This window comes from Capricornis sumatraensis, chromosome 5 (genome assembly GCF_032405125.1).
Source record: "Capricornis sumatraensis isolate serow.1 chromosome 5, serow.2, whole genome shotgun sequence".
Taxonomy (NCBI): Eukaryota; Metazoa; Chordata; class Mammalia; order Artiodactyla; family Bovidae; genus Capricornis; species Capricornis sumatraensis.
Window position 1 is genome coordinate 34,141,869 of NC_091073.1, and position 15,524 is coordinate 34,157,392.

Here is a 15,524-nt window from a genome sequence, read left to right on the forward strand (position 1 = left end):
GCCAACCCACTACAAGGTTTTTTGCTATGTGCAGCTTCTCCTTCAGGGATACATTATAGAAATAGCTATCTTTATTAAGTGAATTTGGTAAATAATGAGGATTAGTCAGTTTATAATACCTTCTGCTTTAGCAAACATCTGAACATGTCTTACATAAAATTAGTTCCAATTCAGTTCAGTTCAATTCAGTCGCTTAGTCGTGTCCGACTCTTTGCCACCCCATGAATCGCAGCACGCCAGGCCTCCCTGTCCATCATCATCTCCCAGAGTTCACCCAGACTCAACGTCCATCACGTCAGTGATGCCATCCAGCCATCTCATCCTCTGTCGTCCCCTTTTCCTCCTGCCCCCAATCCCTCCCAGCATCAGAGTCTTTTCCAATGAGTCAACTCTTCGCATGAGGTGTCCAAAGTACTGGAGTTTCAGCTTTAGCATCATTCCTTCCAAAGAAATCCCAGGGTTGATCTCTTTCAGAATGGACTGATTGTATCTCCTTGCAGTCCAAGGGACTCTCAAGAGTCTTCTCCAACACCACAGTTCAAAAGCATCAATTCTTCGGCACTCAGCCTTCTTCACAGTCCAACTCCCACATCTATACATGACCACTGGAAAAAACATAGCCTTTACATAGATGGACCTTTGCTGGCAAAGTAATGTCTCTGCTTTTGAATATGCTATCTAGGTTGGTCATAACTTTTCTTCCAAGGAGTAAGCGTCTTTTAATTTCATGGCTGCAGTCACCATCTGTAGTGATTTTGGAGCCCCCAAAAAACAAAGTCTGACCCTGTTTCCACTGTTTCCCCATGATGGAAACAGATGCCATGATCTTCGTTTTCTGAATGTTGAGCTTTAAGACAACTTTTTCACTCTCCACTTTCCAATTATGTGGAGTGTATTTTGAAAGTGGATTGATTTGTTATGTGAGCAAGCCACAGTTACAGGCTCATAACCCTAAGGACCATTTCTCTGCTTCCTTTCATTGAACTGTTATCCTAATTACTAAATTAAATCCTTCACTTATTAAAGGAATAGTAAGTGAGATATATAATAGAGAAAAAGGCACATGCTGATTAAAAATTTTGAGAAATCAAGTAAACTTGACTAATATCACCAAGAAATAGTCTCTCTCTCTCTCTCATTCCTCTTCTTGCTACAGCTCTCTAAGTCACCCTTGGGAAGTGTTTTTCTTTTTTATTTTTTACATAGTAAGAAATCAAATCAAGTCAAATCAAGCACACTAATTTCCAAAATACACTTAAGAAGAACCATGTCCCTAATATTCTTCTCCAAATCAAATTCTTCCAAACTGTATTGAGATAGATACTCATTTTTAAGCTTTTAAAAATATAGAGGAAAAAACAGTGAAGCTCCATTAGAAGGAAAAACAGAGATTTAGACTCTAGGTTACGTTAAGCTAAGCTTATTCACTGCTGTGAGATTCTAAAAAGTCAGTATCTGTCATCATTGATTTCCTTATTTGCAAACTGACTGGATTAGAATGTTATAAAGTATCTTTTCAATAGCAAAATTTTGTCATTCTAGATTCTACCTGAATTAAATTCTCTGCACATTGTTAGTATCTCAGGTTATTTTTTTTTTTTTCTGATAATCGGTCACACTTTTATTTTTTATTGGGGTATAATTTACAATATTGTGTTAGTTGAAGGTGTACAGCAAAGTGAATCTGTTATACATATACATATACCCATTCTTTTTTAGTGTCTCTTCCTATATAGGCCATTACAGAGTGCTGAGTAGAGTTCCCTGTGCTCTACAGGAGTTCCTTATTACTTATCTGTTATATATATATGTTTGTCTGTGTCAAACTCAATCTGCTAATTTGTCCCCTTACCCTTATCCAGGGTAGCCAGAAATGTATCTTTCACACCTGTAACTCTATTTCTGTTTTGTAGATAAGTTCGTTTGTAGCTGTCTTTTGGATTCCACATGTAAGTGATATCATATGGTATTTGTCTACCCTAAGTTATTCTCAGGTTAACTGCGGTCTTTGTTTATTATAGATAGTTATTTCATTATCCAGTAAGGAATTAAATGCCTATTCCAAAGCTGGCGCTGTAGCAGAAGAAGTCTTGTCATCAATCCGAACAGTCATAGCCTTTGGAGCCCAGGAGAAAGAAATTCAAAGGTCTGTTTCTTTAATCATGATAATATACACTTGCTTTTATTTTCCCCCGAGGCTATTTCCACTAGGAGTCAGCGGTCCAGCTGTGATGGGAACACATCTCTGTCTGACGTCACAGCTGCAACTTTATTTTTGGTGGTTGTTTTTTGTTTTGTTAAACAAGATCAGTAACTTTATTATTTGTGTAAAAGTGTTGCAGCCATATTATAAAAATTCAAGCCATTGGAGAAATATACAGAAGAAAAATAACTCACCTTGTTTCACTTTCTTCAGAAAAACATAATATTTAGTGACTATCATTCCAGGCATCTTTTCACATATATACACAGACATCAGAATAGGGAAGTCAGTGCAAAGATCAGTGAAAATTATTCTGCTAAGTGCGAGCCTGCTCTTCATCTTATTCATAATAAAAATAATGACTTTAACTTTTACCTGAAGAAAATTAAATGGAAATGGAATTTGAAGAAATTGTCAAAGTTAAGACAGCAAATCTCTTCCCAGAAATAATCCTCATCCCAAAGTTATTCCTCTAAAGTGAAGAGGAAAATTATGGACTCATTTCATAGCTAGAATCTTTGTTTTTCAGCAACTTGTTTCACTTTATCAAGGTTGGAGAAGGAAATGGCAATCCACTCCAGTATTCTTGGCTGGAGAATTCCATAGACAGAAGAGCCTGATGGGCTATAGTCCATGGGGTTGCAAAGAGTCAGACACAACTGAGCGACTATCACTAAAGACTATTATATTTTGTTGTGTCTTTTAAAGGTATTTGCAGAATCTAAAAGATGCGAAGGATGTTGGCATAAAAAAAGCTATTGCTTCAAAACTCTCTCTTGGAGCTGTGTACTTCTTTATGAATGGAACCTATGGACTTGCTTTTTGGTATGGAACCTCCTTGATTCTTAGTGGAGAACCTGATTATACCATCGGAACTGTTCTTGCTGTAAGTCTTATTTGAGAACAAAGGTGACTGGCTTAGATAATCTTTTCTTGCCTAGCGTTTATTAAAAATTTCTCTTTGAATGATAGTGAATATTTAAAGATGAGTGTTTTAATGAACAAGTATTTGTTTCCTTCAAATGATTTGTATGCACCTTTATAGTTGTATGTTGTCAGGATTTACTCATCCAGTATGATTTAGTGTCTTCTAAAGCATGATGCTTTTGAAAGAATCATAATTGAATTCTTCACTGGGAGTTAGAGTCATCTTAATCCAGGATTCAAAAAGACCAGTCTCTTGTAAAACTGTTTTCTTTCCATCCTGCTGAGATAAGAGGGTGCTCTGCATTCACCTTGCTAAATGTCTTCTGGAAATATTCTCTAGATTGGACTCTCCTACTCTTCCTCTGTCCTTTCAGCTCATAGTAAAGTTTAAAACAAACTATATACAGCTATGTTCAACATCACAACTTAGAGTTTTTTAAACTCTTAATGGTTATACATTAAATTATAATTTTTTCACTTACACTCCTAAGTTTCAATAATAAACGTATCAGTTCAAGGTTAAGAGTCATTTGTCTTGATGAACTAAATGGATCTGGCTGATATACTTTAGTTCTCATTTGGCCTTCCCATTCTATGTAGATTTCTTTTTTGTCAACTAAAGTCATCTTTTAAAGTTTAGACTTTTAAGACTTTAAGCTATTCATTAATTTCTGGTAAACAAAACTTGAGTTTGAGAAATTTTTAGCACCTTTTTCCTCTTCAATTTATGTGTGATCTAGGCTTATAACTAACTTGCTAAGCTTTAGTTTCCTCATCTATAAGACAGGGAAACTGGCACTTAGCTTGTGAGATTCTTTGCTTATTTGTCTTTTGGCAGAGATGTGTCTGTCTGAAAATGGACAACTGTCCACTAATACAAGTAATCAGAAAATTGGGGAAGAATAGTACAGCATCTCTAAGACAGTGAAATCTATAACATCCTTCCCTTTAAAGTTAAGAAGTTAACCAGCATGCGAGAGAGTACAGCTCACCTCCTCACCTATCCAGGTTCATGTATAGCTAGCAGTCCTCAGTAAGCAGATTTTTCTGCTCAGCTTCCCCACAGGTAATAAGAAGATGATTATGGGACAATTAGAAATTGTTCAACATTAAGAAAAGGCCAACTGCACTTGGATTAACTAATATTTCCTTTCTGTTTGACAACATCTTCCAATCTTTCCTATCTAATTTCTCTAGAATCCCTCTGAATATCAACCAAGTATACACTTCATTCTGTTGTCTCTCTTATATAACTGTGAAGGATAAATATTATTTTGTTTCTGCAGGTTTTTTTTAGTGTAATCCACAGTAGTTATTGTATTGGAGCAGCAGCCCCTAACTTTGAAACGTTCACTATAGCCAGAGGAGCCGCCTTTAATATTTTCCACATTATTGATAAGGTAAGACTCCCAATTGATTTGAAAGATAACTATCATTACTGCAAGAAGAAAACCAAAGAACAGGCACACTCATTGCACTAAAACAAAAAGATGGACAAAATCCATGTTGACCAATTGGCTATGGAAAGAGGAATTGTTTTAACTCTTCTATAAGGAGATTGTGTTTTATCAAAGCCTTCATATCCAACTCAATGCCCTTCTAAAGCAGAAAGGAAAATATTGTAAAAGAAAACACATCTTTAAACTACTTTTAGAATATAGAGAGTGTCAGTTTAGTTTCTCTAAGATTTATAATGCCCTTTTTGTTTTTCCAAGAAACCCACTATAGATAACTTTTCAACAACAGGCTACAAACTGGAATGCATAGAAGGAACTGTGGAATTTAAAAATGTTTCTTTCAGTTATCCATCAAGACCATCTATCAAGGTAAGTAAAATTTAATTATGGAAATGTACAATTTTCTAATATTACTTTCCACTGGCTCGATCACTTCTTAGGATATTGTTTAGGATTAGTCTGACCAAGATTTGGCTGCTTTGTTTAGAGATTTGAGGGGAGAGGTGGAGATAGAGACACATAGAGAAAGAGGAGAAGGAAAGAAGGAAGGATAGATCACAAATGCACAAATAATGCTGGAAAAACTACTTGCATTTTGCAGCCTCTTCTCTGTATTCAACTGACTAAAGTATTTTCACCTCCCTGGAATTCCTTCACTCTGAATTTGGGAGCACAGCAAAAATGTCTTGAATTGATGGTGCCACCTATTGGTGGTCCCTGGATATTTTCCCACTCAGCATAGACAACGTGGTGAACATTTTGAAGTTTCTAATCTGGGGGAATTGTGTATATGCTGTGTCTTTCCCTTTTCCCTTCCCTAAAGCCTTTACTGTACCAGCTTTTGTGCCTCAGCTTCCATCTCTTACTTTTATACAAGCACACACTCACACACACACACCACTCAGCAAAAGTGCATCCTTCTCCTTTTATCATTCAGTCTTGGACAATTTCTAGTAAAAATACATCTGTCTGTTCTATTGTTTTCATCCTTTCATCTTATTAGTGTATGTATCTTAAAAATAGTTACTGTTAAAGATTGCAAGGAATAATTCCTACTAAAATACCTGTTTTATAGAAAAAGGATGATTTTAAGTGAAATAGGTAAAATTACTAATGCCATCAATCTTTACTGTCTTTTAAAGTGTCCAAATATCTCCTGCATAATTTGCATCGAAAAAAATATTTACCTACTCCTACTACCTTATTTTTTTCTATGTATTTGATTGAAATTATTTTTTTCAAAGATCGCTATTTTAAAAAAATTTTGTTACTCAATTACCATTATTGGAACAGTGTTGTCTTCCATCATTTTTTCTTAATACAAATAGAGCATTTTAATTCCATTTTGCAACTATATTTGGGTTGGCTTCCTGGAGACTTAAGCAGCAGTTTTGCCGGTACGTTGCTTGGTAAAGAGCTCTCTGGGTTGTTGTTGTTGTTGTTTTTCTGGGTTTTAAACAACTATTTCTTAAATGAACCTTTGAAACATAGCCTTTTTTGTTAAATTTAAAAATGAATAATTCCCCCTGGAAAAAAGATCTACCCACTGTAAATAAACAAAACATAGATTCTTCGAAAGAAAGAACAGAAGTGAATTCTAGAGTAAAATTGCAGATGGGAGAGGAGGTACTCCCACTGGGTTCCCTTATTTCTCATCTCTTTTAGCGAATTTTTCTCTGCTTGGCCCTTTGAAGGTTTTACCTTTGGTCTCTTTAAAGAGTCTCTTTCTTTACTAATGTGGAGATCAAAGTGAAAGAATTCAAGAGAATATTCCCATGTTTGGGAGAAATGTAAGCAAAGATAGGTGAGTTTCTCAACAGGATTACTGTTGTCATTTTGGGAGGGCAGTGTTTTGGAGTTTCTCTCATAATGCAGGTTCCAGGACACTAAATGCTGGTAGCAACCCCCAGGTATTGAGAAAAGTATAAAAGCACTTACTCCCCCTAAGTTAAAATGTTCCTATGAGATCTACCACTAGAAAAGGAGGCTTTCTAGCGGTGAAATCCTATTCCAGCGAATCCCTAAGAAGTCTGCCAGTTGTTTTACTTTAGAATATATTTTGCAACAGTGTTAAATATATTCTAAGAAAGAACTTCCTTAAACTGCTCACAGAGATATCTGGCAAGGTTTCATTCCTGTTGTTGCAAGTTAGAAGATATAACTTTCTTTAATTTGGTAGTCATGAAATTCACATGAAATATTTTGACTTAAAAGTTGAAAAGTTTTCTGTGGCTCATTAATAGTCTGAGTACTCAACTTAGATCTTCTTTTTGTATAGAGAGATGATTAGTTCTTTACTGTTACTTTCTAAAATTGTGTAGGTAATACACATATATGAAAAAAACGTAGCAAGATCTAAGTTTGTTGTTAAGTACCAAAATTTTTCTGTTCGTAATTCTACATTAAATTTCTGAAGATAGGAAAATCATATTCTTACTTATCCTACTTTTATGAATTTTCCTCCCATGCATTTCAATAGATTCTGAAAGGTCTGAATCTCAAAATTAAGTCTGGAGAGACAGTAGCCCTGGTCGGCCCCAACGGCAGTGGGAAGAGTACAGTAGTCCAGCTTCTGCAGAGGTTATATGATCCTGATGACGGTTTTGTAAGTGCACCTAGTAAGATCATGTACAGTCCACACAACGAGATGTGGAAATGCCCACCTGTTACAGAGAACTTACAGCTATGTCAACTTTTAATTTTTAACAGTGGGGCTGGGAGAGAAGCCATATTGTTGTCTCTCTTGGATATTAATTCATTCAGCAAGTATTTATTGAGCACCTACCAAGAGCCAGACATTGTTCTATGTGCTGGGAATACATTGCTGAACAAAGCAAAAAAAACTTCTCTGCCCTCATCAAGATTACATTCTAATAAGCAGAGACAGACCATAAATAAAATCAGTAAATTATATAATGTTAGAAGATAATAAATGCTGTAGAGAAAAATAACTAGTAATTTTTAACACCAAGAACTTAACAAGAATTTCAGTCTCTCAAAACTTCCCAATAGAATTACATCTGTAGAAAATAAGCACTCTCATATTTTTGCACATCCATATGTTGCACTTAATTTTTTAACCTGTAAATAGCATAGAAAACAAGACTATGACAGTCACAGAAGCATAATTTGCACTGCTTCTATTCAGTTTTTCAACTGTTACTTTTAAAAGAAAATATATTCTTCTGAAACATAAATTTAACATCCTAAGTCTCTATGTGGAGTATACTGCTGCTGCTGCTAAGTCGCTTCAGTCTTGTGCAACTCTGTATGACCCCACAGACAGCAGCCCATCAGCCTCCCCCGTCCCTGGGATTCTCCAGGCAAGAACACTGGAGTGGGTTGCCATTTCCTTCTCCAATGCATGAAAGTGAAAAGTGAAAGTGAAGACGCTCAGTCGTGTCTGACTCTTAGTGACCCCATGGACTGCAGCCCACCAGGCTCCTCTGTCCATGGGATTCTCCAGGCAAGAACACTGGAGTGGGTTGCCATTTCCTTCTCCAATGCATGAAAGTGAAAAGTGAAAGGGAAGTCACTCAGTCGTGTCCGACTCTTCACAACCCCATGAACTGCAGCCTACCAGGCTCCTCCATCCCTGGGATTTTCCAGACAAGAGTACTGGAGTGGGGTGCCATTAGACCTACATATTCATGCTAATAGTGAATAAATTATTGGCCAAGTATCCCGTATATAAAGCAGTTGCATGGAATGCCCGTGCCCTGACAGAATACCAGTTGGTGTGAAATACCAGAGTTACGATGATCATACCTTGGCTTCTGTCATTGAAATATGTTGGGATAATGGATAATGGCATTATCTATGGGGAATACAATGTTCATTTAAGATTATTTATAGCAGGGAGTAAAATGCGCTTTTATCTTTTGCAGAGGATTGTGGTGTTGAAGGGAAGGAAAGAATTTCCTAGAAAACAATGCAGAAGTCACATAAGTCTTAAAACAACAAAACTGAAGTTTTTTACATGTGTCTACATAATAACATTTGTGACTCCTAGGGTATATATCCTCATAATACCTAATTTGTGGATCATGTTAGGGCCTGTAGATCATGCTAGCCTTAGTGTTAGGGCTTCCCTGGTGGCTCAGACAGTAAAGAATCTGCCTGTAATGCAAGAGACCCTGGTTCAATCCTTGGGTCGGGAAGATCTCCTGGAGAAGGGAATGACTACCCACTCCAGTATTCTTGCCTGGAAAATTCCATGGATAGAGGAGCCTTGCAGGTTATAGTCTATGGGGTAGAGTAAAGATATTCATATAGTCTGACAAAATTTTAAGTCAATTTTTTTAGGTTTTAAGTCAATTTTTTTAGGTTTTATTAGTTCCCAACTACCAGAAAAATTCTATTGGCAATGTACTTGCTATACATATTTTATCAAAATATAGTCAGTCTTTGTTTCCTGAAACAACCTGCTTCTCAGCTTATGTTTTGGAGTAGTAAAAAAGGTTTTAACCCAGTGCAATGAAAGGCATCACAATGATTCATTTCTTTGGATTTGTAGATCACGGTGGATGGTAACGACATCAGAACTTTAAATGTGCAGCATTATCGAGAACATTTTGGAGTGGTCAGCCAAGAGCCTGTTTTGTTTGGAACCACCATTAATAACAATATTAGATATGGACAAGATGGTGTGACTAATGAAGACATTGAGAAAGCAGCAAAGGAAGCAAATGCTTACGATTTTATAATGGAATTTCCCAAGGTAAGCACACTATGTAACCTATATTCTTAGCTTAAACCTAAAGCACTGAAATATTCCAAAATAAGTTAAATAATGATAACATCTACACAGTAAGGTAAGTATGATTAATTTTTGCATTGTCCGAGATGAAACAACTATAAATGAGAGAGCATGATAACAACCCAAAGTATACATTGTTGAAAGGTCAATTTTTAAAATCTGTTTTGTTCTTACTCGTTCTCACTGCTAATGGAAAAGAAAAATAAAGGATATGTTCAAATATAACAAAGAAATATGAAAGAAAATCATCAGTCCACCCTGAGAAATGTGTTATCTGCAAAATGTTGATTTGCAAGGCCATCTTGTGGCTAAGAGTGGGAATGTCACAGGCAATGTTCAGATTGGTTCTGTGTTAAGGCAAAGGAAAAAATTTTGTTTTTGAAGTATATGGAACTACTATTGGATAAGAAATGTGAAATTATAGTTGGAAAGAGATACAGTAAACTATAATTTGGGGTATTAGGACATATGAGATCCTAATGGAGATTTTCCAGGCAAGAGTACTGGAGTGGGTTGCCATTGCCTTCTCCGTTAAAATTGATAGAGAGCTATAAAAATATGTATACTCTTAAAGTATTTGTTCATTAGTAGCATTTCATTTTCAGTTATTCATTTAATTTTCAATTTCATGCCAGTATCACCTGAAATTATTTTGGGGAGCACCTTGTGAAATAAGAAAGGATGATATGTGAAAGTAAAACACAAATAAAATTCTAACATCCCAGAAGGCAATAATAACAAAAAAGTTATTCTAATGAATATATTTTACAAACCACATTCCATAGGTCATAATAATTTTGTTCTTTTGTTTTATTCATAAAATTTTTGTTATGCTATTTATTACCTCCTTTCCCCATTATTTAGGGTCATACTTAGGACAGAAAAGTTATTCTTTGGGGTCATTCTTTGCCTTGTGGTTTGGGAAAACACAAACTTCCTTTCTTTGACCTTCATTCAACACTTTCACTGACTTCTTTTCCTCAAAAAAAAAAAAAAATGATCTTCAGGTTTCCCCTTGGAATTAAGGAGTTTTCTGGTGTCTCTTGTCATTTTTTGAACTGTGGTGTTGGAAAAGATTCTTGAGAGTCCCTTGGACTGTAAGGAGATCCAACCAGTCAATCCTAAAGGAACTCAGTCCTGAATATTCATTGGAAGGACTGATGCTGAAGCCGAAACTACATTGGAAAATACCCTGATGCTAGGAAAGATTGAAGGTGGGAGGAGAAGGGAGTGACAGAGGACGAGATGGTTGATTGGCATCACCTAATTAATGGACATGAGTTTGAGTAAGCTCTGGGAGTTGGTGATGGACAAGGAAGCTGGTGTGCTGCAGTCCATGGGGTCGCAAAGAGTTGGACATGACTAAGCGACAGAACTGAACTGAACTGAAGTCATTCCCTGTAAGTTATGACTTATTTTTACTAAAAGGCCAATATTTACACAAAGGTGTCCTTGCTATAAATCTAATAGTAAATCCTAAAGATATAATGCAAAGAACAAATTAATATTTCTGGTTTATTATGATAGAAGCTAAATCCCACAGCCATGATAGTTAAACTGGGACATAAGAATAAACATAATAATAAATAAAAGTTACAGTAGTGGTTTCATATAGGTGAAAATTTAGGGAAAGCTATACTCAAAAATAAATACCATTTCTGGGCTTTCTATCTTGTTCCATTGGTCTATATTTCTGTTTTGTGCCAGGACCATACTGTCTTGATGACTGTAGCTTTGTAGTAAAAGGGCTTCCCAGGTAGTGCTAGTGGTAAGGAACCCACCTACCAGTGCAGGAGACATAAGAGACGCAAGCTCGATCCCTGGGTTGAGAAGATCTCCTGGAATAGGGCACGGCAACCCACACCAGTATTCTTGCCTGAAGAACCCCAAGGACAGAGGATCCTGGTGGGCTACAGTCCATATGGTCGCAAAGAGTTGCACATGACTGAGGCAACTTAGCAAACACGCATGCACATGAGAGTAAAATCAACATTTTCCTCAGAAGAAAACAGAACTGAGTCTCTTCAACATATTATGCATAGATTTCAATATGTATTCTACAATATCTAAATGTGCAAAGAAACAGGAAACTATGATCCATAGGCAAAAAAAAAAACCACCCATAATCTCAATATTTATTCACTTAAGCAAAATTTAAGGGACTTCTGTGGCAGTCCAGTGGTTAAGACTTCCCCTTTCAGTGCAGGGGGTGCAAGTTCAATTCCTGGTCAGGAAGTTAAGATCCCACATGCCTCAGGGCCAAAAACCCGAAAACATTAATAAAAGAAGAAGAAGCAATATTATAACAAATTCAATAAAGACTTTAAAAATGGTTCACATCAAAAAAATCTATAGGGCTTCCCTGGTGGCTCAGTCATAAAGAATCCACCTGCCAATGCAGGAGACGCGGGTTTAATCCCTTGTCCATGAGGATCCCACATGACTTGAAGCAACTAAACCCATGCACCACAACTACTGAGCCTGTGCGATAGAACTACTGAACCCTCCCAACGGAAATGCTGAAGCCCATGTGCCCTAGAGCCCATGCTCAGCAACAAGAGAAGCCACCGCTATAAGCAGCCTGCACACTGCAACTAAAGGAAAGCCCACACAGGAATGAACACCCAGCACAGCCAAATAAATAAACAACACTATTTTTTTTTAATCTATAAAAAAGAAGTCTTTTTTTTAAGTTTCAAAAAAAAATTTCAAAATGCATGAAGCAAAAAGAATACATCTGAAAGGAGAAACAGGCAAATCCACAATTTTAGCTGAAGGCTTTAATACTTGATTGAACAAGCAGGCAAAAGATCTAAGGATATACATAACCTCAACAATACTATCATCCAACTAGATATAACTGATATTTATAGACAGTTTCACCCAATAACAGCATAAAACATTTTTCTTAAGTGCATGTGGAATGTTCACTGAGATAAACAATATTCTCGACATTGAAAGAAAAAACGTGTATAATTTCAAAGTACATATAGTTCAAAGTTCAAAGGAAACATACAAAGTATGTCCTTGGGCCATAATAGAATTAAAATGTAGACATCAATAACAGAAATATACTTGGAAAATCCACAAATATTTGAAAATTAAAGAACCTACTTCTAAATAATATACGGACCAAATAGAAAGTTTCGAGAAAAATTAAAAACTTTTGAAGTAAAAATGAAAATACAAGGTATCTGTATTTGTGGAATACACTTGATCTTTCAACAACATGGGTTTGAACTGTACATATTCACTTATACCAGGATTTTTTTCCAAAAAATATATACTGTAGCACTACATGACCCCAGCTGGTAAAATTCAAGGATGTGGACACAGAGGACTGATTGTAAAGTTATACTTGGGTTTTTGACTGGGTGGGGGTTGGTGTCCCTAGCACCTATGTTGTTCAAGGATCAACTGCTTTAAGAGAAACTTACAGCATCAAGTGCTTACTTTAGAAAAGAAAAAGATCTAAAATCCATTAACTGAGTTTGCATCTTGAGAAACTAGAGTCAGAAGAGCAAATCAAATGCAAAGCAAGTAGAAGAGAAATAATATAGACTAGAGCAGAAAACAGTAAAATTAAAAATAGAAAACATTAGAAACAGTCACTGTGAAACTAAAAGCTGATTCCTTAAAAAGATCAATAAAATCAGTAAAACTATAGCAAACCTGATGAAGAAACAAAAAAGAGAAGAGAATATCAGGGATCAAAGAAGGTACATTATTATTAATCCCAAAGATATTAAAAGATTGATATAGGAATACTACAAACAAAGATATACCTATAATATTGACAACATAGAGGTTCTATTCCCTGAAAGACACAAACCACAAAAACTCACTCAAAAAGAAGTGGGTAGGTAACCTTAATAAAATGTATAACTATGAAAAAAATAAACTGGTTCTCAGAATAGTAGCAACAACGACAAATTAAATTAAAAGTGGCATTCACAATAGCGTTAAAAATATAAAATAGAACAAATACAATGAAAGATCTGTAAATCTTCTATGTGAAAACTATAGAACGCTGCTTAGAGAAATTAAAGAATACCTAAATATAATAAATAAGATGTTATCTTATTCATTGATTTAGAGGTTGAACATTTTTAAAGATATGCATTCTCCCCAAACCAATCTATAAATTTAGTGCTATTTCAATCAAAATCTCAGCTGTCTTTTTCATGTGCAGAAGTCTGCAGTCCATGGGGTCGCTAAGAGTCAGACACGACTGAGCGACTTCACTTTGACTTTTCACTTAGGAAATGGCAACCCACTCCAGTATTCCTGCCTAGAGAATCCCAGGGATGGGGGAGCCTGGTGGGCTGCTGACTATGGAGTCGCACAAAGTCGGACACGACTGAAGTGACTTAGCAGCAGCAGCAGCAATCAAAATCTCAGCTGTCTTTTTCATGTGCAGAAGTCAACAGGCTGATTAAAAATTTTATTTAGAAATCTCAGTGAAAGTGAAGTCACTCAGTCGTGTCCGACTCTTTGTGACCCCATGGACTGTAGCCTATCAGGCTCCTGCGTCCATGGGATTTTCCAGGCAAGAGTGCTGGAGTGGATTGCCATTTCCTTCTCCAGGGGAACTTCTCGACCCAGGAATCGAACCCGGGTCTCCCACATTGCAGGCAGACGCTTACGCTTTACCGTCTGAGCCACCAGGACCAATAATCGTCAAAACAATTTTGGAAAAAGAGCAACAAACCTAGAAGACCTACAATAGTTAATTTTAAGACAGCAATTAAGACTGTGATAATTACCTAACAGCAGGTTTCCCAGGTGGCACAATGGTAATGCAAGACGCATAGGAGATGCGGGTTCTACCGCTGGGTTAGAAAGACCCCTGGAGTAGAAAATGACAACCCACTCCAGTATTCTTGACTGGAAATTTCCAAGGACAGAAGAGCCTGGCAGGATACAGTCCATGGGGTCGCAAAGGGTCAGACATAACTGAGCATACACAGGCATTGACATAACAATGGACGTGTAAGTCAGTGGAACACAACACAGAGTCTAGAAATAGACCCACATGTATCTACTGAATTGATTTTTGACAAGGCCAGTGTAATTCAGTGGGAGAGAGGAGAGTCTTTTCAACAAATGGTGCTAGAAAAATTGGATAGCCATGTGTTAAAAAAAAAGAAATGTGGCCCTTACCTCATACCATATACACATATAATTTACCATGAATCTTAGATCAAATGAAACTTAAGCCATCTAACTTCAAAAATAAGTGCACACTCTGTGATTCTATTTATATGAAATTGTAGAACTAGCAAAATTAATTTATAGTGCTAAATATCAAATCAATGGTATCTGAGACAAGGTGTGGGTTTTGACTGGAAAGAGTCATTTGGAACCTTTCTAGGATGATGGAAATTTTCTGTTTTTATTTGGGTGGTAATAACATGGATACATGCATTTTTCAAAACTCATACAACTATTCTTTTAAAACAGGTGCATTTTATTATGAAAAATTATGCATCAATAAGGTGTGTGTGTCTATATATATACTTTTTTTTAAATGTGGGGCTTCCCAGATGGTGCTAGTGGTAAAGAACCCCCCTGCCAATGCAGGTTATCCCTAAGTCAGGAAGATCCCCTGGAGGAGGGCATTACAACCCATTCCAGTATTCTTGCCTGGAGAATCCCATGTACAGAGGAGCCTGGCAGGCTATTGCCGATAGGGTCGCAAAAAGTTGGACATGAATGAAGTGACTTGGCATGCACATTTTTAATGTAAAGGTCAAACTCTAGAAGTTAAAAGTTTAGAAATAGTATTTGAAAATAAGTCCTTGAAGAAATGAAGTTTGTATCAGGGACTTAGCACAATAGAATATTACTAATTCTAGAAATTACTCCAACTTGAAATATCTAACAACATATACTTTGTTGAAGATATAGATATCAAAAAAAAGTAAAAGAAGGCCCAAAAATTCTCCCAAGATTGAAAAAACATTTTGAAGAAGAAGTTTGTTTCTGCAGCAATCTTTTTCATACTATTTTTCAGAATGTAAAGGAAATTTTGAGTAATACATTAAATTACTAATAAACATTTTAAATAATAAATTATGTGTACCACAGTGCATTATAAAAGTGTCTTTAAAACTTTGAAAATTGGTTCAAATTATTGTCAATCTTCCTTAAAATCCTAGATTATGCTATGTCCTCA

The 15,524-nt window shown here is 36.2% G+C and overlaps 1 protein-coding gene across 1 annotated transcript in view; it reads left to right on the forward strand.

The window, feature by feature from the left end:
- The window catches only part of ABCB5 (ATP binding cassette subfamily B member 5), a 115,091-nt gene that overhangs the window by 17,633 nt on the left and 81,934 nt on the right, over window positions 1–15,524 (forward strand). The window contains 6 exon segments of the mRNA XM_068972746.1: window positions 2,022–2,146; window positions 2,912–3,089; window positions 4,417–4,530; window positions 4,846–4,956; window positions 7,067–7,192; window positions 9,104–9,307. Of these exon segments, the coding sequence (XP_068828847.1) occupies window positions 2,022–2,146; window positions 2,912–3,089; window positions 4,417–4,530; window positions 4,846–4,956; window positions 7,067–7,192; window positions 9,104–9,307 (858 nt within the window).